The sequence below is a fragment of the Pelodiscus sinensis genome, chromosome 9, assembly GCF_049634645.1.
Source record: "Pelodiscus sinensis isolate JC-2024 chromosome 9, ASM4963464v1, whole genome shotgun sequence".
Classification (NCBI taxonomy): domain Eukaryota; kingdom Metazoa; phylum Chordata; order Testudines; family Trionychidae; genus Pelodiscus; species Pelodiscus sinensis.
Window position 1 is genome coordinate 43064328 of NC_134719.1, and position 24114 is coordinate 43088441.

At 41.6% G+C, this 24114-nt stretch overlaps 1 protein-coding gene across 10 annotated transcripts in view; it reads left to right on the plus strand.

Annotated features, from left to right (window-relative positions):
* The window catches only part of NTNG1 (netrin G1), a 254309-nt gene that overhangs the window by 92542 nt on the left and 137653 nt on the right, over positions 1 to 24114 (plus strand). For all 10 annotated transcript variants that reach the window (XM_075936633.1, XM_075936634.1, XM_075936643.1 and 7 more), the window contains exon 3: positions 19476 to 20116. In XM_075936633.1, the coding sequence (XP_075792748.1) occupies positions 19476 to 20116 (641 nt within the window). The remainder of the gene's footprint in view (positions 1 to 19475; positions 20117 to 24114) is intronic.

Sequence of the window (24114 nt, forward strand, 5' to 3'; positions counted from 1 at the left end):
ATGTCTTTCTGTTCATTGTCTTTCTGTAATTTATATCCAGTATCCCACAGATTATGCAGAATAGATGTATGAATACTTGTAGCTGCACATTTAAGCAAGCAAATAGGATTTTATGAATTGGTTGAACTAAAAAGTGAAAAATAAATGGTAAAGTTTACTTCCTGAGGGTGAATATTGAAACAAATTTTGTATCTTTGAAAAGACTGGGAATGTTATCAGTGTTGATATTGTTTGGATTCATAGCATACAAAGGCTTTCAGATAAACATTTAGTGTAGTATAGGTTGGCATGAAGCATTATGATACATCATAATTTTTGTTGTGTTAATTCACAAAATTATCACTAAGCAAAATATAAAACCAGAATTACATTTATGTAAGATAACATAATGTACTTGCCAGCAAAAGAGAGATTCCTTCCAGCTACAGTGCATTCTGCAGCTCCAGATTTCCTTCATTTTAATAGAGAAACATTTTCATAGGTAGCAAAAAAGAAAAAAGCTGAACACACAATACAGCGGGAGAAAATTAGGAAATACCAAGAAGAAAATTAGGATTCTTTACAGCTGAATTCAGTTTTCATGGATATTACTGGGTTTATTCATCTATCAGTGTACATGTAAATTCTGTTGATTCTTGTAAGGGTTATGGGTTGCATATGTAAGGAAGAATAGATCCCAATGTTGTAGTATGAAATCCTACAGTCCTCAGTAATGTCAGAATCCCAGTGATGTATCCAAGGGATGTTTGCAGTGAAAATGATTGTTTTGGGAACATACATCCATGGTTTATGGTCACAGTTATTATTTCTATATCTGAAAATATGAATAGTGATAGAAATGTAGCCGTGTTAGTCTGGTGTAGCTGAAGCAAAATACAGGACTATGTAGCACTTTAAAGACTAACAAGATGGTTTATTAGATGATGAGCTTTCGTGGGCCAGACCCACTTCCTCAGATCAAATAGTGGAAGAAAATAGTCTCAACCATATATACCAAAGGATACAATTTTAAAAAAATGAACACATATGAAAAGGACAAATCAAATTTCAGAACCGAAGGGGGATGCGGGGGGGGGGGGGGGGAGGTAGATGTCTGTGAGCTAATGATATTAGAGGTGATAATTGGGGAAGCTATCTTTGTAATGGGTAAAGATAACTAGATTGTTGAGACCAAGGTGTAAAGTGTCGAATTTTAGCATGAATGACAGTTCAGAGGATTCCCTTTCAAGTGCAGATTTGAAAATCTAACCTGTGAACTCCAATCCTGCAGATATCATTTGGTCCTTACAAAAACATGTCTCATTGATGTCTGCGAGTCCACTATACAATGCATTTGTGCCTGCCCTCCAGCCCCCCCCCCCCCCCAGCAGTCTTTTGCACAATAAATGACAGTTTAGCACACATTTTTCCGTATATATGTTCATATTGCAGAAGAAAGGGTAATGCACATATTTGGCATGTGTAGCCGCTGTGTCTGCCTTTAAATATGTTCCCTCAAAATCTTTTTGGAGTATACATACAATTAATCTTAACTTAATGGGAGTTTGGTTAAACTCTGTGTTACTGTTTTGTTTAAGTATTTTGGGCTTAATTAAATGTATAAAAATCATTGCAATTTTATAAAACATAATATTGCACAGAATATTCACTGCTACACTGTCACATACTTGGTCTGTAAGCCAAAATAATGCACATCCTGTGCTGCCACATGCACCAAGTACTTTAAATCAGTTTTAAAGTGATGCCATTGAATGGGACATTAGCACTTCACAGGAACATCATCACATTCCAGAGCAGCAGAGAAGTCAGTATCAAAGGTTAAATGAGTATCTTTTTAAAACCATTTTTTCACTTCATGTTATTTGCATCTGTTAAAACAGGCATCTTGTAGTGGGAGCAATTAAACAGGTGTGTTTGTGTTAGTCTAACTCACTCCCACAAGTTGTGATTGGGTCTCTTGGCAGTCTCACATTCTGATGCCTGAAACCTAGAGGTCCCTCATCCCTGTGGTTTTATTCTCCTTGTCTTGTAGCACCCTGTAACTTCTGAACTGCTGCTGAAACAGCTTGTGTTGCAACAGCATACAACTTCAGTTGATTCTTGGCCTGACCTTTTAATGCTCATTGTACTGCACTGGGAGAGCTGTCTCCTGACCCGGCTACTCACATGTGAAAAGGGGTTTTCAGATAGGGTCATCTCCCTTCATTTCCTGTGCTGCCCACAGAAGCATGGGGAGGGGGGGGGGCCTTCAAATCATCCTCACGTGCTTGTGGGGGTCATCTTCTTCCCCCTCTCAATCAGGCCCCATCGGCTGGATTGCTTTCCCCTTTTCTGATCCCACCACTCGGGTACAAAAAGAAGACATCTGGCATGCTGCTAACACATATAGGGTTGCCAGGTGGTTTAACCAAAATACCAAACACCCCTCCCCCCTCAAAAAAAATCACGGGGAAAAATTCTTTTGAGGAAAAAAAAGGGGGAGACCAAAGTTGTTGAGCACATGAAAAAAAAGGACTTAGAGAGTTAAGCAAAAAAAAAAAAAAAAAAAAAAAAAAAAAGAGGCCCGTTTAAGAAATCCTTTGAGGCTTTTTGGTCCTAACAGGCTGCTGGCAGCCACCCACCATCTTGCCTCCCTGTGCTGGGCCAGACAGCTCCCCTGCGGAACCCAGTAAGCACCCGGGATTTTCACCTCCTGGCTGGGAAAAAAATCAGAAAATACCAGACATTTTAGGTGTCCAGTATTTTCTGGATTTTTTTTACCAGACAGGAGGCAAAAATACTGGACTGTCCGGTTCAATACTGGACACCTGGCAACCGTAGACACATGTAGATGCTGCAGTCCATGCTAGAAGCCTGCAGTGCATGCTGCTGCTTGTGCTCCCCTGGCTGTATGGGCTATAAATACCTCTTTCCCCTCCCTTCAGTCAACAGGAAAGATAATGCAGAAACCATTTGATTCCTGTTTATCCTGGTAAACTTTCCCCTTTTCTCCCCATCTACTATAAGGGAGCCCTTTAAGAAACAATAGCCCTTTTCGTTCAGCTAGTTGCACAATGACCTACTCACATAAAGGTTGTAGTGGGCACATTATTTCTCTGGAGGAAGTCAGATCTTTCAAATGGAAACAAATGTTTAAAGTGCCCTTACCTTCCTGTAATCATCCTTCAGATCAGAGATAAAACCTAGGTCCTGGCCACTTTCATAAGAGTTGGTGGTTAACTATATCACCTCCTGTCAGAAAGGGTTGTGTAGTCTTTCTGTGTGTTGTTAAAAAGCTCTACTTGGCATTCCCTTCAGCAATACAGGGTACTCTGACCACATCAAATCTGTCCTCTGCTTACTGCACAGGCTTCCCATAGAATACTGAGTGAAGTTCAAAATCTCAGTCCTAATCTTCAGGGTGCTCTGTGGTCGGGACCCAGGACATCTAAATAGTCATGTAAACCTCTAGGAGGAGGAACAGGATCAACTCTGCTCCTAGGGCACAATGGAGCTTTGCATAAGAAGGGTAGAACTCATTTATTTGGGACACTGCTTTCTCAGGAGCTGGTCCAAGATTGCTGGCTATGAACTGCTCTCTGCTGGCACATTGGGTTACATTGCAGGCTCTGGCAGAGTCTCTTGCACAGGTTCCTGTGCTGCTGCAAGTTTAGTGGTGCCCTCTACTGCTGGTTCTGATCCTGGCTGCTCCACCAATCCTGGTTCTTGTGCTGGTTCTGTCTGGATTCCAGGGACTGGATCCACTGCTGCTGCTGTAAACTCTGGTCTGGTTCTTCCACTTCTGCCTGGTCTCCAGCACTGGGATGTATAAGGATACAGACTGGACCCATGTAGAAGGCTCAGGTATGGGGTTAGGCTCTGGCACCACAAGTAGAAACAAAAAACCTGTGGGCACTCAGCTAGTCAGCTGGACAGCATTTGAATTTCTCCTGAGCAGCAAGACAAGTGCACAACTTACAGTGAACACTGTGCAAGAGTATATCTAGTAAGATGCTGTAGAAGTCAGTCTTGGGTCTGGAACTATTCAATATTTTCATTAATGATTTGGATAATGGAATGAAGAGTATGCTTATAACATTTGAAGAGGACAGCAGAATGGGGAGGGTTGTGAGCTTTTTGGAGGACAGGGTTAGAATGCAAAACAACCTCAACAAATTGGAGAATTCATCTGTCTTCAAGATGAAATTTTAAAAACACAAATGCAAACTATCTGGATGCATAAATCAAAAAAAGGACTTAGAGAGTTAAGCAAAAAAAAAAAAGGCCCCTTTAAGAAATCCTTTGAGGCTTTTTGGTCCTAACAGGCTGCTGGCAGCCACCCACCATCTTGCCTCCCTGTGCTGGGCCAGACAGCTCCCCTGCGGAACCCAGTAAGCACCCGGGATTTTCACCTCCTGGCTGGGAAACTATTTCTATCTGGATGGATAAATCAAATTCACATCTGCATATCCAGCTAGGTGAGAGTATCGCTGAAAAGAATAGTAGATCACAAATTTAATATTCATCCAAAATTTTATATAGTTGAGAAGTTAATATCTGTAAGGTATATTAACAGGCTTATCTTATGTAAAGCATGGTAGGTAACTGTCCTGTATTAGCTGGAGTAGTGTACATTTTGGGGCACTGCACTTTAGAAAGGATGAGGATAAATCAGAGAGAATCCAGAGGAGATCAACAAAAATGAGGAAAGTTTAAAAAAAAAAACACTGGGCATGTTTACTCTTGAAAAAGGCGACTGAATAGTCAAATTCAGTTGTCAAATATGTCGTAATAGTCGTCAGACATGTTAAGGGTTGCTCTATAGAGGGCTGTGATCAGTTGTTCTCTGTTTCCATTGAAGGTGGACCAAGAAGTAGTGGGTTTAATGTGCATCAAGGGAGATTTAGGTTAGATAGTAAGAAAAGCTTTCTAGCTGTAGGGATAATTAAGATCTGGAATTGGCTGCCAATAAAGGCAGTAGAATCCTTATCACTGTAGGTTTTTAAAAACAGCTTGGACAGACACTTGTCAAAAATAGTCTAATACACAAATCTGGATTTTATGACTTCTCATGGTTTTTTTTAGCTTTACATTTCTATTATTCTATTAGTATGGTTAGTGAAACTTTAACGTTAGAGAGAGGAACCAGAGAAATAGAAGACTTTCTTGACATGGTTGAGACATATGTTTAGCCTGTACCAATAGGGTCCCAGTCTTATTGGCCTCTTGGCATTACACCAGAGTTAATAATAATCATCCAAGATACCTGTTGATTCAAGAGAAAGGGACAACTATTTCATTCTTCAAGAAACAAAAAACAGCAGAGCAGTATCTGTATTGGTGCCAGTAGATTTGTTAAAAGGCACCTGTAATTCCAAAATCAAGTGGTAAATCATGTGTAGAATCAGCAAGGTTGCCAAGTAGAAGTTAGCACTTCCACATGCAATACAATCCAGTTGGAATGAGTAGACTGTGTCTGAGAGAGCAGCTGGAGACTTGGGAATAAAATAGTCTCTTTCTTTTTTAATCAAGTGACTTGAAAAGTGTTCAAAGTGTGTGTGCATGTGCGCGCACGTGCCTAGTTGGTGTAAACTAGAAGTTTTAACAGATATCTTGAGCAAGATACTCATTCAATTAACGTTTGCTCTGTCTTTTCTCCTGACAGACTTGATCCCTAGTTAGCATTACAAAATAGGCACACCGAGAGGGAAATTGTTGAGTCTTCTTAAATAGAAACACAAACAATTAAAAGGTTCCATCCCACTGCTGTATTTGTGTCCCATAATATTTGAGGGAGGCATGGTCTGAGTAAACCAGTGGAGCCAGGAAAGCCTCCAACTGAATGGGACTGGGACAGTGATTAGGGTCTAAACTGAGAAGATGCAGACTTCAACCTGCAAAATGATGCACGCTCCTTAGTTTCCATAGGCTTTATTTTAGGGATGTAAGATATTCTGTAATTGAATAGTCATGTAACTGAATAAAATCTTAACAGTTGCATGACTATTTGATAATCTCCAGAGGCAGAGACAGCACCCAGTGTGCTCCTGGCCAGCCTCCTGAAGAGCCCCCTGCCAGCCTCCCGTGTTGTCCAATCTCCCTGCAGACAGAGGCTGCTTGAAAGCCAGCTCCCCTCAACCTCCTTGCTGCTGCTGCCTGTTTATCAGAGGCAGCAGTGGGGGGGGAGGCGGATGTAGTGCTCGTGGGGAACTGGCTTTTAAGTCAGCTCCTCACAGGCACCGGCTCCCCCATCCTTTGATGCCTCTGATAATGCATGTGATTGACAAAATTAACCGATAAGCAGCCCAGGTTTATTGGTTAGTCATGTACAGCCATCTACATGCTGACATCCCTAATTTCTTTACTTCTTTCTTCTTCCTGTGAAAATTTTGCATAAGACACATTTGCCTGTGTCTCCCAATAACATTTACCTCATAGAAGTGTTATGAGGGTTAATCAGTTAATTACTGTAACATAAGGAACCTAAGAGCAAAATCTTTAGGCATCTAAATACATTTAATATTTGGCCCTCAAGGCCTGACTATATGGATTCCACTGTAAGATCACAGCCTTAGTTTGTCATGCAGTTTGAAGATAAAAAATGTATGGAGGTGGTAACTATTACTATTAATATTTGGCAAATCAGTCTTCCCTAGTTTAGTCTTTTTAAAATAGCTGGAGAAGCTATTGATGTAGAAACTATCTTTTCCCTGGTTTTGAAGAATTCATGTGTCTCAGCCTATAGCTCAGAGTTCAAAGTGCTTGTTTGACCCTCCAAATATTTCTCACTTGGGAGCTCTGAGAAACAGCATCAATCCTCCATTGAGATTCTAATACTTAAATCACTTTAACTTAAAATGCTGCCAGTCAGTGCAGTGTTTAAAAGGTTTCTGATGCTGAAGTGTTTTTATCTAGTACTCTTCTGGTTTTCATAATAGCAACAATAATTCTTAGCACTTAAAAAGCACTTTTTCCTCATGCAAACTTATAACACTTTCACTAGTACACTGTGAATCACTTAATGTTTGCAAGATGCTTTGATAATGTAAAGCATGACAGGACAGATTCTGATCCCCTTACTCACATGGAGTACTACTCCATTCTGTGAATAGTTCCACTGAAATTAATGAGACTATTCATGGATAATGTACTGGGCAACCTGAGTGAAGGTATCATAAGCAAGTTTTATAGACCTAGAAACATTATCCGTGTTTATAGTCATTTTGAAGATGTAAAGTGCTGCATAAGTGCAATTGTTGCTGTGAATTATTAAATAATTCATCATTCACTAAGTATGGCATGGTGCTAAATGTATTTGTCTTGTGATGACCTTTTGGAAAGTAATAAATAATGACTGTCCTATTATTTCCCCTATTATTTATTTTAATATAATATTTTACTGTGGAATCTGACTTTCTCTTGCTTGATTCAGTCTATATTTATTCCTTGTCTAGTATATCCAAGTTAACTGCTTGGAGACAGCAGTATAAAAATCCGTTTCTGTGACTGGCTTCTTGAGAATTTATTTTGCTCTTTCCTAAAATCTTGGCCTGCTTGACCTCTGCAGCCTTCAGCAGTTTGAAAATCCAAGCCATAATCCTCTGTAGGGATTTAGCCAGGTGTCTATTACAGCATGTAATCTGAGATACAGCTTCCAATATTCACGCTGCAGAAAGGTTAAGCCCCCCTGTCTTTGTTCCTGAGTAAAAAAGTCCACAAGGTGTTAGTGTGTACAGGGAGCAGATTGAAACAAGCAACAGCTTCAATCAAGTTCTAAGCCTGTGTATATGCCACTGAAGAATCTTCCTGATGAGAGAAGGGAGGCCCCTCATCTGAGAAGCAGCTATCAGATTTTAACCCTTGAGTAGCAACTGCAAAACCACTTTCCACCAATATTTCAGTTGGTGAATTGTTGTATATCTTTGCCTTCAACATAAATACTTATTTCAAGCTTGCTGTCCCATGTCTTGCCAAGTTCTGCCTAGTGTTACCAACGGCAAGGCGTGGAGGTTTTCTAACCAAGAGAAGAATAAAATGTCAGCTGCAGTTCAGGCTCTCAGTGCTCCTTCCTGTGAACTACAGTGGTTAGATCAGGACTACTCAACGTGCAGCTCCACGGGCCGGATGCTGCCCACAGCCTGTTTGTTTGAGGCACGAGGTGCGGTTTGCGTTTACATTGGGCTCAACACGTGGCCCACAAATGGGATCCTTTGACCATAGCCTCCGCTGGGAACACACTCCACACAGCGAATCAATATAATGGTCTTCTTTTGAGATGAGTTTTAGTAGTTAAATTCCTGGACTGTCATTACTCCTTAAAAGTGCTGTCATGAGAGTGGAAATCGGGTAACTATTGCATTTTATTAGTATCAGCAGAACTGACTTAAATGGGGCCTGCAAGTTGTGTAATCTTGCTTTAATCTTTGTATTCATGCCCATCGGAGTGAAATAAGCTATTTGCATATATTTGCATGTATATGCAACCACACTTAAGTTGCAGCCCTTGGCATGTGCTGTGAGTATCGTCGTGGCCCCCGGGTCTTCCAAAGTTGAATAGCCCTGGGTTAGATAGTCTATGCAGCCACATAGGGTAACTGAGGGGCTTTTTTCAGCCTTGTTTACTTCACAAAATGTTGTGTTGAATCTTCACAACTGTGTTTGAAGTTCTCTCACACAATAAAACCAAATCTTACCAGTAGGTATAGACTAGAACAAATTGTATTCAGCTAATCATGATGAAGCCCTGCTGGGACCAGACAGATCTGGACAGCATTGTGTCAGCTAGCCATGTCTGAACATGATCATATTTTGTGAGAGAGACAAGCCCCATGGAGTTTTACTGCAGTATAAAACAAGTCCAATGCTCTTTTAAAACAGAAACTTTTCCGGCGTGTCAGAATGTTTCAGTAACATCCTGACTTTCCTGAAGTGTCAGGAAGCAAAATAATAGCGCAGTGTGACTGGCTTTCAGGTGCTAATTAATAGTAACCTCAGAGCAGTACTGTAAAATAATACACTTCCTTTAGAAGGTGATAATGTAGGAAAAATCTTCAGCATCCTATCCTTATTGTCGGGAAATATATAGAGACATTATCTGTTTAATTATTTAGAAAATTCTTAATGGTTTAAATGTTGTTTTAAAAAATTACAAGTGTTTTCCACCTTGTCCAGCTGATGAGTTGTTGCATAGAACATGTACATTAAAATTTACTTAATGTTGCCTGCTTGTCACAAAATAATTACTCAGCACTCTAGTCTATTAGATGTCAGGTCAGTAGCAAAGAATTTTCTTAGTTTTGACAAATAAGAAAAAGTTCTTCAAGTGGTTGCTCATGTGCACTCTAGCAAATGTGTGCGTGAGCACATGCACAATTGTCAGAAAGCTTTTACCCTAGCGAATGCATAGGGTTGGCTGTGCAGCCCCATGGCATGGCGCTGCTATGGTGATGCATATAAGACACAGCCAATCCCCTGCGCTGTCAGTTCCTTCTTACCACTAGTAACTGTTGCTGGAACATCTCCAATTCCTTACTTAGTAAGCATCTCAGTATCCTAGAGTTATATAGTTGTGGGTAGTTTTTTCATAGTTATAGTTACATAGTTTAATACAGCGTTTCTCAACCAGTAGTACAAGTACCTGTAGGGGTATTCGAGAGACGTCTGAGAGTAGGTCAACACAACTGAAATTTGGAAGAAACTGAATTTTTGTTTTAAGTTTTACAGCGTTTCATTATTTTTGTATTTTTTACACCCAAAAATTTCATCACCCGCCTGGCTACAATTAAGTTGTTTAAACAAATATGTTGCAATGGTTGAAAAAAAATTGTGTGTCTGAAAACTGTATGTACTGGGGTACGTATAATTTTTTTTGAAAAAGTACTTTATAAAAAAGTTTAGAAACACTGGGTTAATATATATAGTTTCCAGTTTAATAGTTTTATTGGGGTTCCCCCTCTTTATCCCCATCATCGAGGCATGTCATGCTCACAAGGTTTCAAAGCCTGTAAGACCTATCGCAAGCGAATGCCTAAGGGTTAGTTCGAATTAACTTTGATAGGTGCTACACTAGCGCTCCACTAGTTCGAACTTAATTCGAACTAGCGGAGCGCTTAGTTCAAACTAGGTAAACCTCATTCCACGAGGACTAAGCCTAGTTCGAACTTACTAGTTCGAATTAAGGGGTGTGTAGCCCCTTAATTCGAACTAGTGGGAGGCTAGCCCTCCCCAGCTTTCCCTGGTAGCCACTCTGACCAACACCAGGGAAACTCTATTGCCCCCTCCCGGCCCCGGACCCCTTAAAGGGGCACGGGCTGGCTACGGTGCCCGTGCCAGGTGCAAGCCTGCCAGCACCCAGCCAGCAGACCCTGCACCTGGAACGGCTCGAGCCAGCCACCCGATGTCCCCCAGCTCTCCTCCTCTTCCCGGGACCAGGCTGGCGGCTCCCGGGAGCTTGCCCGGGACCGCAAGAGGCGGACACCCACCTGGTCTAGTGCGGACATCGTGGACCTCGTCCACGACCTCCGCACTAAGCACAGGAAAGTGACCGTCTAGGGCAGGAGAGCTGCCAGCCTGGCCACCCAGGAGCAGGTGTGCATGAAAATCAAGGTGGTCCACTGAGACCCCCGACCCTGAGCCCTGAGCTTACAATGGCCTTACTGGGTCAGACCAAAGGTCCATCTAGCCCAGTAGCCTGTCTGCCGACAGCAGCCAACCCTAGGGACCCTGGAGGGGATGGACCGAAGACAGTGACCAAGCCATTTGTCTCGTGCCATCCCTCTCCAGCCTTCCACAAACTTTGGGCAGGGACACCACTCCTACCCCCTGGCTAATACCACTCCATGGACCCAACCTCCATGAATTGATCTCGCTTCTCTTTAAACTCTGTTCCAGTTCTAGCCTTCACAGCCTCCTGCAGCAAGGAGTTCCACAGGTTGACTCTTTGCTTTGTGAAGAACAACTTTCTGTTACTAGTTTGAAGCCTGCTACCCATTCCTTTCCTTTGGTGTCCTCTAGTCCTTCTATTATGGGAACTAATGAAGAACTTTTCTTGATGCACCCTCTCCACCCCACTCATGCTTTTATAGACCTCTATCCTATCCCCCCTCAGTCTCCTCTTTTCTAACCTGAAAAGTCCCAGTCTCTTTAGCCTCTCTTCATATGGAACCTGTTCCAAACCTCTGATCATTTTAGTTGCCCACCCTCTCTCTTTCCCTCTCCCACCACCTTTTCCCAGTCTCCCTCAGTTTTGTTCAATAAAGAGAGATTCTATTTTTGAACACAATTGTCCTTTATTTTGTACATCAGGAAGGGGGGCTAGGGAAGGGTAAGTGGAAGGAGGTGAGGGAGGAATGGGGTACGAGCCCCCGATGGGGAGGACTGGGCTGGCTCTGCGGGCTTCTGGGGGTGGAAGCTCTCCTGCAGCCCCACAATTGCCCCCTCTCCCCAGATGGCAGCCTGCGGCAAGTGCAGCCGGTCTGATGGCCGAGTGCTATGATGTGCCCAGTGTGGGTACTCCGGGCACTCCAAGCCAGGACTGTTTTGCAAGCGGGGAACCCCTGAGAACTGTCTGTCCGGGGTGGGGGTCGGGTTCCTATAAGCACAGCCCTCGGCTAGCCTGAGACAGCAGCTCCACACTCTAAGTCCTACTCTGATGCCCTGCCGGCACTGCTTCCGGCCATCCTTAACCCCGGTTCAGGGTCCACTCAATGTGGACATGCTAGTTCGAATTAGCAAAACACTAATTCGAACTAGTTTTTTAGTCTGGATGTGTTAGTTCGAATTAGCGCTGTAGTGTAGACATACCCTAAGAGTGACCCTAACGGTGACTGCCCTATGTGTCTTGGTGAGGGACATCAAACGGACAAGTCCCCCATTTGTGGAAGCTTTTGTCCTCTCGTACCAAGAAGCATTGAGACAACCGCCTCAAACCCCTTCTAATAGAAGCAGCACATCAGCCCTTGGCACTGATGGTGCACAGCGCGTCTGTACGAGACACAGCACTGCAGAAAAATTGGTCCCACCATCATGTGGGATCGAGTGTGGCACTGCTCCCACTCCCTGGTACCAGCCAAGAAGAGGAAAACAGTCAGAGGTCGGTCTCCAGTTAAGGCACCATGCAAGAGACTTAGTGGGGTGCACCCGGTGCAAGGGCACCCACTCAGAGCACCACTATTGGCTTTGGCCCAACCACTGAACCTGGTGGTCAAGTTTTGGCACTGCTGACTTCAGCACTGATTACTGCCACTCCAGTGACTGTGCTGTTGAGTCATGAGACACGGACAGGTGCAACACCACTGACAATGGCATCGATACATGCAGTACTGATGCCAGCAGCACTGTCTAAACTGTTACCAGATTTGCCCAATACTCTGGGGTATGCTCATTTATCAGGGTTACCCTTATGGGACTGGGGGAAGGTTAACAGTTCTATCAGTGTGCTGTTGGTGCTTACTTGGGCTCTCATATGGAGCTGAATTCTCCCTGCTGCCAATTCCCCCTCCCACTGGAGCTCTCCTGCAGGAACTAGGTTCCTCAGGATGGGGTTCTTCCCACCTTAGCAATACACACAGACACTCACACCCACTAATCAGAGCACGTCTGAGAGGACTGGGTACTCAGCACTCACAAGCTGACCCCCTCATATGTCCCTGGACTCAGCTGGCTGGGTTTCACAGCAATGCCACACTGCACCCTCATGTGCCTTTGGACTCCGTGGGCTGGATTAAACAGCACTTTAAGCTGCCATCTTCATAAGCCCCCAGGTTCAGCACCCCCTATCCCTACTTTCACACCACAGTCATTCACAGGTAAACCACACGATGAGCAAACCCCACAGGATTTTGGGCACTCCAGGGATCTTTTGCTTGGGTACAAGAAGCGTTGTTGCAGAGCGAATGGGGAAGCCAAAACAACACCCCTTAAGGAAGAGTGAGCAAAAGAGAAAGAAAGAGAGAGAAGCAACCAGTTTAACAATGAAAGTGATTTATTTCTGAGTAGTGAATAGATATCAAACAGTTACAATATTAAATCTAACAATTACAATATTAAATCTAAATTGAAGCTGATTACAAATGTTAGGTAACCATATAACAGTTTACACAGGGCAGGGTCAGGAGGCTATGCTTAGAGAGATAGTTGAGAGAGAGAGAGAAAGAGAGAGAGACCTCACCACTCCACGGAGCTTGCACTGATCGGGGTTCCCAGATGATGATGGTAGCCGGGGGTCCAGAGGGCAGGAGAAAAGCAGGACAGAGCCCCCAGCACGATCAGACAGGAGATGAAGAAGTCTCAATGGAACTGATGCAGTTTAAGTCAAGTCCAGGTATCAGAACAGTTTTCTTGGGGCAAGGATAAGAGTTTTTATAGGGATAGTTCAAAGAGAAAGAGGAGAGACAATAGAGATTGATCACCCCTGGTTATGGGTGATGTTCCTTGAATGAGCTCACAATGCAACTAGGCAGTTTCAGTATTTTAGATGTCAATAGGATCGTTACTAGAATTGGTCTGATAATGACTAATCTGGGTGTGAGCAGGCCTAGGTTCATTAGCATCTGGAGCAGGGATTTCCCATCAGGCAGTGCTTCTCTGCTTTCGGTGTCCCATAGTTCAGTGCAGTTCCTGCCTTGGAAGAGCTGCTCTCCATTCTGTATGCTAATGAGATGTCCCTCTGTTCCATCTTTAATGTAAATGAGGCTGGGGTGTTTCCTTAATTGTATCACCCTTGTCTGAAGCAGCTAGGTGTGTCTTCCCCGGCCTTTTCTTTGCTTTGTTTTTGATTCTAGCAGAGGCCTGAGGGAGGGGGATGGTTTTCCATGAATGTCACTCCCTGGCTTCCCAAGAGCACAAGGCTGACAGGTGACCATGTTCTGGTTCCCCAAGAATCACAGAGCTGATGGGTAACAAAACAGCACTGTGGAAAGCCGACCACTTGGCCCCTACTAACTGTCCAGGTTGGTGCTTCTGCCTGCCCCAATCCAGCACTGATTACTCGTTGGACTTGTGAGGGAAATCATCAATCTCTTCCCACATTTGGTTACCATTCCCACTCCCGATATCAACCGCACCAAGAGGCACCTCTAACCCAGGTTTCCTGGCCTTCTCAGAGGCAATCAGCAATGATCTGGCCATTTGGGACCCCACTGGCCTACCACTAAGCCCAGGGCACTGTATCTAAGCCTGCTTTGATGGTATCAGTGCCCTGAGGGGCAGTGCTACGGGACCTACCAGGCAGCACCCCAGCTGCTCTGCCCCCGGATTCCCCGATTCAGCCGCTGGTCAGTTTCAGCAGTGGCTGAATTGGGGAAGCCGGGGGCAGAGTAGCTCCAATGGTCCGGCTGCCCGGAGCACTTCCGGGTTCCTGATGGTGCTGGACCTCAGGAGTGCCGGACCATCAGATGCCGGACCAATGGAGATTTACTGTATAAGGATTTCCTAGAGATGCATCCTCCTTCTGACAACAAAAATTACACATTACTCTATGCCCTTTGTTAACTATTTAGTAACTCAAGGAACTGGGGCCATGTAGTCATTTTTGTTGTCAGAAGAGGGTCACAAAACAACAAAGTTTGAGAATTGCTGATTTAGATATTTCATTTTGCTAGCTCTCATGTTTTTATTGCAAGTTCTGTGATATTTGGTGTTTCCTCAAAGTCCCAACTCCTGGAGTTTTGTGAAAATATGACACACTCAGCCTTCATTTAAAAAAATTAAGTTTCTAGCCCTGATAGCCATTGAGAGAAACTTGAAAATGTGGCCCACGTGCACCTTAAAGACTCAAAAATCAAAAGTCACATAAAAAGTGGATGGATGGAGGGACAGGTGGAGATTTTAAATCAATCTTATGTTTTTTTTCAGGCCATGAGTTTTTAAAACTTGGAGATGTCAGTACTGGCAATGGTAATTTAGTATTCTTTGTTTTCAATGAAAAAACTCAAGGGGGGGTGAAACCCACCCCATCTATTGTATTAGGCTTCCTGGAAAATAGGTTTTAATGATTATGAAGCGATCCATAGGATTTGTGCTGACCCTCTGCACAGGATGAATTTCATCCCCAGTGAATTGAGTTCTCACTTGGAATCTTGACAGAATCAATATATGTTTGGTAGAAACTCAAAAGATCCAATTGCACTCCATCACACCAATATTTAATATCTAGTTATTTATATAAGGTCAGTAATAACGTGAATTTATACAACATCTTCTTTCTCAAAGTACAATATAAACCAGTATTAAAATGCAGTCATCTCTCTTGTGAAGAATAAGAGCATTGGCGACACGTAGAGTTCCATTAATTATGGAATATTTTATTTGCATTGTGCATGGAAGCCTGGAGAGAGCAATAATACAACAATTAGAGATCTCACAAACAGGATTAGGGTGGCTTGGCAGTAGCCTGGCTATGTCTACACTAGAAGCATTTTACTGGTATGGGTATACTAATATATTGTGCCAGCAAAGTATTTCTGCTACAGAATGGACACAGCAATACCAACAGCTGCACTTTGTACGAGTATTGTAAAGGATAGTTTTGCTGATATTACTGATTCTATACTACAAACCGCAGCTGTGTTGGCTAGGGAATCACACTTCTTCACATCCCTGACAAATATAGCTGTGCTGGCAGAAGTGTGTAGCATAGACCTGACCTCATCAGCACATTACAGTATTTGCCAACAAATGAGATCAGCCTTAAATGTTTTGGTGGCCCAACCAGATTAGATTAAACTGACAGTTAAAATATAGAGTTTGGAGAGTTTACTTCAATAAAGTTGTCTGACTACCTTGAAGTTACCTCTTTTGAATGTCCCTAAGGCTAACCTTGCCACTAGACGGAAGGCGCTTTCACTGACTACATCTGCTAAATACATCAGTAGCAATTGTACAGTTCTATTGGAGCGTCTTCACCTGCTCAAAGATTGATCTGAAAACAAGTAAAGTTCAGTTTTTTCTCATCCATTACTCTGATTAATTTCATTGTACAGTTACTGTGTGCTCCAGTTACTGTAAGATAAATAACCTTTCTTTTATTCATTCTGGTTCATAAAGCAGTCTCTAGTATATCCAGGAACCAATGAATAGTTCTGAACCTAAAAATGACAACTGATGTGTGTGCTGTCCACCTGTGCTGTGGAGGACCAAAGTCATCTTTCTGTTCTTCTTAATGTAAATGTCTGTAATTTGCCAGTAGCTTTGATTTTGTTTGTGTTGATATTCCTGGATTCTAGATGAAATACATTTTTTCCAAAAAGGAGATTGCAGAATGCATGTTTGGGGCTACGTTGGTAGCTTCACGTGGACAGACTCAGAGGTGACCACATTGTTTGAGTAAATTTCCAATGATAACTCTGACCTCCTTTTGTAAAGTGTTCATTTATATATACAGTATTTAAAGTGTATAAATCCTGACAGATTCCACAATATTTATAGACCATGAAAAAAAGCCTGAAGAAGGTTACAGATCTTTGCATTTGTGCCTGGGTATGTTGTTCAACTGAATTTCAGTAGTAAAAAAACTTAGTGGCTTCTCCAGCCTACTTAGAATGCATTGTTGTGTTCCCCTCTTACTTTTTTGGTGTTTTCTAAACCTATGATTTTATGATGTAAGGTATCTTAAAAAGTGTCAAAAGGAGGAGTGAGAAAACTTGTTCATCTTGGCCTCTGAGGATAGAACAAGAAGCAATGGGCTTAAACTTCAGCAAGGGAGGTTTAGTTTGGACATTAGGAAAAAGTACTAACAGTCATGGTAGTCAAACACTGGAATAAATTACCCAGGGAGGTTGTGGAGATATTTAAGAGTAGGTTAGATAAATGTCTATCAGGGATGGTCTAGACCAGGGGTGTCCAAACTTTTTTCAAAGAGGGCCAGATTTGATGAAGTGAACATGCGTGAGGGCCGACCATTTTGCCTGACATTCTTTGAACCATTAAAATTAAATGCAAATTAACTATTTTATGCAAAGTTTATTGCAAACGGCAAACGACATAACACCAACTATACATGTTGTGTCCAAATATATTTATAACTGATTTAGACCAACTGACATTAACTGAGATTTTACAATGTATTCATCTCAATTGAAAAAAAAACTTGCCTACACTAATGTGAAGGGTGAAACTGAGATCTGGACTGCAGTACATAGGCTAGGTCTGGTTCAAAGGCAGTCCCTGATCTCAGCAGCTGCGGAGTCCGTCCCTGCACTCTCAGCCCCAAGGTAGAGGGCTTGCAGGGTCAGAGGCGGGCGGAGAGCGCAGGGCACGCTGGCCTCACGGCGGCCCGGGGGCAGGGCGAACCCGTAGCCAAGCGGGGGAGCGGGGCTGCGGACGTGCCCTACATGGTGGACTTTAGGACCGCAGCGGCCGCCATGGACGGCGGCGGCACGGCCGGAAGCGGCGCCAGTCAGAGGAGTGCCGGGGAGCCAGGAGAGGGGGAGGAAGCGGGGGCTGTCCCTGCACTCTCAGCCCCAAAGCGGAGTGCAGGGGCAGGGTTTGGGACCACGGCGGCGGCGGCCCGAAGCGGCGCGCTGAGCGCGCCAGTTAAAAAAAGCACCGGGGAGCCGGGAGAAGCGGGGGGCCGTATTAAATCCGACCGCGGGCCGCATTTGGCCCGCGGGCCGGACTTTGGACATGCCTGGTCTAGACAGTATTTGGACCTGTCATGAGGGCAGGGGACTGGACTCGATGACCTCTTGAGGTCCCTTCCAGTCCTAGTATTCTATGATTCTATGTATAGAACTAGTGATATTGAGCTTGAGAGCAAAAAACAAACAAACAAAAACAAAAAAACCCCTACAACAAGGATTTTCTGAGTTACAGCTGTATATTTAGAGTCTGTAAATTTAATAAGCAGTGTCCTGTTTTTCAAATAACTCATATTTTCTCTTGGATTATATTTGAGTCTCAATGAATTGTTGGCAGTTTAGGATGCAACTATGTTAATGGGAGAGAGTGAAAGAGATCATTTCTGTAAGTAGGAGTAAGTTGCCTCTAGGGAGGTTAGAGTCTTTTTCTTTTTCTTGCATTTAACTTAAGCACACCAGAGACCATAGCAGTAGCCAAGTTGGAAACTCATTATTTGGGACCCAACTCATGCAGTGGGTGTTATTGAAAAAGCTTCAGATCACTAATGTCTTAAGATGGAGAGAAACATGATTGTCATGATGAGAAGGGAAAAGAAAATGAATTAAATAAGGGACTATTCTCCCATTAATATGCAAGTCGAAATCCTGTTAATGTGAGGAAGAGGAATACATGCTGATAGTACAGTACACATTGATGGTACAGTAAACTCCTCCAGCTGCTGCAGTTTAACTCTAAAAATGCAGAACAGTGATTGTTTTCTAAAACAAAGGAATGACTAAGTAGCCAAATATTAATGTACTGATGAAAGCTTCTAGATTAGGTGAACAAGATCCAGCACAGCTTAAAGTAGCCATTAGGTTGCAATGGTTTTTCAAGCTATATCCAGCCTTCAGATGAAATAGCTTGTGTGAGGAGAAATGATCTTGTAGTATGCAAGTTAATGCATCAGAAGGCCCAGAGCAGAATAATTTACTTTCACTTTTTCATAGAGGACAAGTAGCAGTAAAAGCTACATGTTATTAAGCAACATGTTACGTTTATGTGTTGTTGGTTTTTTTTTAACTCAGCACATAGTTCAAATCTCTAGCCACCTTAACAGCTTTCCAGCTGGAGCTGCTGACATCTCCCATCTAATCAAGTGGTGGATTATCTTGTCCTGATAAATTGGAGCCAGTGCCTCGTAAAAAGTCTTCCCTGAAATACTTCACTAGCCTATAGCTAACAGGGTGGCAAGTGTATGGATCAAGTCCTCGAGCTGTACTGCACTATATTTCTAATGATTTGTAGTGAACAGTGTAAATGTTTTAAGGGAAGACATTACTAAACAGAAACACAGTTAAGCATGATAAATTTCAGGCCAGGAGAAAAGGAAGCATGAAAGCTGTAGTGGGTATTGTTGCACAGCATATTGCACACATAGAAAAATGTATTGCAGATTCTAAAGCATTTCCCCTAAAATTGACTTTTTTATGAATGGTGCTCTTGAGGAATGTATTTGTGTTAAAAAGAAATTCTCCTTGCTTCACTGCTGCATCTTTTTAAGAAGAATCAGAGTTATTGAGCCATTAGACATTTGTTCATTGTTCTTGTGCTTTTGTGACTAGATTACTGGCCCAACATATTCAGGATAAATAAACTGTTTTCCTTCTCTGAAACTCACTAAGAAAACCACATAAATTACAAAGGCAAAGTGTGTGTGTGTATGGTGGGGAGGGGAGCGATAATTTTATAAACAGAGGAAACTGGAGAAATCTAGTTAAGATAAACAAAGATATTTCCTATAACTATGTATTTACTTTCTTAGATTTGCTTGTAAAAGATAAAAAGGCATTTATAATCTGTCAATTGAAGAATGTCTTTGTGTACTCTAGTTATTCATATAATGCTGCTAGTAAAACTGGTTTATTCTTCTTTCATAGGGGAATCCCTACATGTGCAATAATGAATGTGATGCAAGTACCAATGAACTGGCACATCCCCCTGACTTGATGTTTGATCTTGAAGGAAGACATCCCTCTACCTTTTGGCAGTCTACAACTTGGAAAGATTACCCCAAACCTCTCCAGGTTAACATCACCCTCTCCTGGAACAAAACCATTGAACTAACTGATAACATAGTTATCACCTTTGAATCTGGCCGTCCAGACCAAATGATCTTGGAGAAATCACTTGACTATGGGCGAACATGGCAACCATACCAGTATTATGCCACAGACTGCTTAGATGCTTTCCATATGGATCCAAAATCAGTAAAAGATTTATCACAGCACACAGTCCTAGAAATCATTTGCACAGAAGAATACTCCACTGGGTACATGACAAATAGTAAAATCATCCACTTTGAGATTAAAGATCGATTTGCATTTTTTGCTGGACCTCGGCTTCATAATATGGCTTCCCTGTATGGCCAGCTTGACACAACCAAGAAGCTGAGAGATTTCTTTACCATTACAGACCTGAGGATAAGATTGCTCAGACCAGCAACTGGGGAAATATATGTAGATGAGCAACACTTGGCCCGCTACTTTTATGCAATCTCAGACATAAGGGTGTATGGAAGGTAAGAGAATATGAACCTTTAAGAATAGATAAATATGTCTGTCCTTAGAGGATGCCCACAATTTTCTATTCCTCCTTCAAAATGTCAGGAATTTCTGCTGATTTTTTTCCCCAGAAATCTAGCTCAGTAAACACCAATTTCTGAAAGCATTAGACACTTTTGATTCAGCAGCACTAAGTCATCAAAGTTCTGCTCTCACTAAACTTGACAAATCTCTGTACATTTTAAAGAGCAGAATATTTTTAGCAGCTTCTTACGCTATACCAGGGATATCCAACATTCTATGTCCAAGGGTGAAATTAATCCCAGTGTAAGGGACATTCCACAAGACTCTCCAGGCCACCTTTATGCTTTTATGGCCTAATCTAAAGCCATTAAATTCACTGAGCTTTAATTTAGGCCCTTACTGTAAGGGGTAATTAGTTTGAAGAGTCTTGGATGGGATCTTTGCAGTGAAGTAAATTTCACCCGTTCTGCAGGGTATAGTTCTGTTTGAGAGAATAAAGAATTCAGGCTAGAGTCCCTTATACATGCATTATATTGCTCTTCGTCTACGCTGCACCACTATTTTGGGATACCAGAGTGTCCCAAAATGGCTATCCCGCGTCTTTACAGCAAGCCCATTATTTTGGGCTTGCTATTCAGACATCCCTGTAAACCTTATTCTACAAGGAGTAAGGGATGTTTCAGAATGGCATTTTATTTCAGATTTTGGTGCTGTGTAGACAGCTCCAAATGAAGAAATAAGCTATTTTGAAATAGGATACACAATTCGCATAGCTCAAATTGCGTATCTTATTACAAAGTTATGGTGCAGTGTAGATGCACCATAAGTGTAAAAAACAAAACAATGTTTTGGATAGGAACTAATTTGGATAGGAACCTAGGCATTGTCATATTGCTTTAGACAAGTGGCCATCTTGTGTCTAGAAATGGCTAGTACAAGGTATAAATGTCTCATAATAGATATTTGTGCAAAACATGCCTATGTAGAAAGTGTCTTCCTAACCCCGGAAGGGTAGTAACTAGTTTATTACCTGAAGCATGAGGACTGATATCTCTGAAAATAGTAATAATTACTATAGTTCTGTAGATGTTGGAGATAAAGTCACAGGGGAAAAAAGGTCTAATTCTTTTTTCAAATCCCACTAAACTCTTGAGATTATTATATTTTGTGGTAGCAAGTTTCACAGATTTATTTCCCATTGTGTGAAAAAACAATATTTCCTTTTATCGATTTTATGTGTTTTATCTTTAAATATGTTAGGTGTTCCCTTGTTATCATATTATCAGATGATGTAAATAGGACCTCTTCCATATGTATTTTACTCTTTCATCCACTTTGTACCTCTTAACCATATCCTCTTTAATGAGTCTAAAATGTCTCTTTAAATGACTTTATTTTTAGAGTTCATTGAGGCCTGATGCAATATCAATAATATTTGATTGCATACAAACAAAACTCACTTACTTTACTGGAAGGATAAAGAATATCATGTACATTCTGCAGTAAGCAAAAGATAATTGACGGTAATGCAATAGACAAGGAGATTATACAGCATGCTATTGACTGTGTATTTGTTACTGCTGCTTAGAGGGTTGCTTAAGTGAGTATTTTTAGTTTCTGTTATATGGAAGACATTGCATGTCTCTAAGAATTTTCATATATGCAAGGAAATCAAATTTCTATGTTGCAAAAAATCTAGGTAGAATTAAATTAATACAATGTAGTATCAAGTTTTGCTTATATTTTTCATATTCAGCTAAAATACATAAGGCAGGAAATCAGTGCCATTTACATGGCTTTGAATTTATCAATGCATTGTCCCAATGAAAACATATTTTGATGAGCAAGAACTGTGCAAATCTAAATGAGTTTTGTTGCACAGTTGATTTGCTGCAGTTGCAATTATTTGTGCCGCAAGTAAAATATACATACATAGATACAGAATGATTGATTAAAAATATTTCATTATTGATTTTCATTGAGAATTTTAATATACATATATGTAATATTGTTTATAGATTAATATTATTCATGAATCTTGTCATTAGCTTAGTGGATCACGGGAAGATTATGGTAGTGGTTTAGGTACCTACCATGGTAATCAATTTATCAGAATTACAACATACAGTTTAGTTCTCTTTTATCCTTTCTTCTGTCCCTTCCTCAATGTCAAGTAGATTAGATGTGGAGATTGACCAGAGCAAACCCAGCATTCAAAAACTAACACTTTGAGAAGGTGCAGGTCCACATCAGAAACCCCCTGAACTTTGGCTCTCAGTCTGTCTCTAATTAGACTGTCAGTAACTCATGCCATAAAAAATTTGAAGGAGAAAGTGTGCGTTTTAAGTGAATCACAAACAGAAACCTTCCAAAACAGAACTAAAGGATTTTATAGTAATCTCATAACAAACTGTCTCTAAAAATTGTTCTCTGTGTGCCTATATGGAGAACTTATCTGATGGTGATGCTTATTGGTCAAACTGACATAATCAGACACCAGCTACACAGGAGTTATCTTTTATGTAATTCTATCCTAGTAAGTTAAATTCACGTGTGTCTTTGTCACTTTGCTGCTGAGAAAACCACCTCTTGCTGTGTTGTGTTCTTGCCCCTTAAATAAAATTAGGGCTCGTTCCATCTCAACGCGCATATCAGGGTACTCTCAGCATCTTGCAAATCTTTGGCTACTCCAAAGGTTGAAGTACCACTGCCATCCTCCATTAAGGAAAGATAGCTTTAAAATCACTTGTGCTCTGCGGGAGACCACTAGCAGAGGCTGCCCTGAAGAGTCTGTGAATCAGCAGTACTCCCAGTTACGTTGTCTCTTACCTGACCAAAGGCCTTGCTAGCTAACTCTGGATCCACCAGTGGTGCAAGGGTTATGTTTCCAATCCAAGTAGACTTTCTTTCAGTAGCACCTGTACCCAAGAAGTTAATTAGGTCTTAAAGTGTAGCCACGATATTTGATATTCTGGATTTGGAAATTTTTCTGGGTATCGAAGAGCTAGTCTGGGTCATCCATAAGTATAACATGCAAAGGGAGGTCACTGAGTAACTTAACATGCTGTGAGTGAAATATGCTAATAGATTGTTTAATGCTATAGCACAGTGTTTTTCAAACTGTGCTCTGCAGAGCCCCAGGGCTCCGCAAGACATCTCGAGGGGCTCCGTGAGGTTGACAAACTGGAAACGTCGATAGGTCGATAGGACTGCTGGGACGCCGCATAAATCTTTACGCAAGTAAAGGGCTCCGGAGCCCAAAAAGTTTGAGAATCGCTGCTATAGCATATACTGTAATACACATCTGTAGGTTGAGGGCTGTTAAAATAATCCATGGTTTTAACAGCATATTTTTGAAGAAAGCAGATTTTCTATGGAAGTTATTTCTGTTGAATTTTAGGAATCAATGACTGTTAAAAGTATTTGTCCTAAAGTTGCCATATTAAACATGCAGCTTTTTAAATAGCTCACAGTATATTCAATCTAGTAAATTTGCCCATTTAATATATAATTTTTTCTCATTCCATTGCATTTTGTTGTGAAATAAGCTTGATGTCTATTGTATTAAAGATGAAAATCTCTTGATAAACCCTTCAGTTTTCCTATTACCACATGTTTATTCAGCTTTCATTTTGTTTAAGATAATGAAAAAAGAGGAAACATGACTGTTAGCAATTTCAGCAACCCCATTGCATGCACATTATTCAAGAAACCTAATAATCCTCATGAACTAATTCTGACTTATGGATGGTCTGCTTCACTAAATCAGGGTGATTTTCTCTGGTGAATAATGGACGAGTGTAGTGTGCCACTGCCTTAATTAAAGAAAGCCTCTCTTAGTCTTGATCTCATTTTAATTTACAGGGTAATACTACAATAATATCACTAATGGAAGGTACATTAAAGGGCATCAAGTAGCATTAACTGTATTAAATTATGGCACTTGTGTTAATTAACTGCTGGAGCAAGATGGTCCTAATGGTTAGAAAGG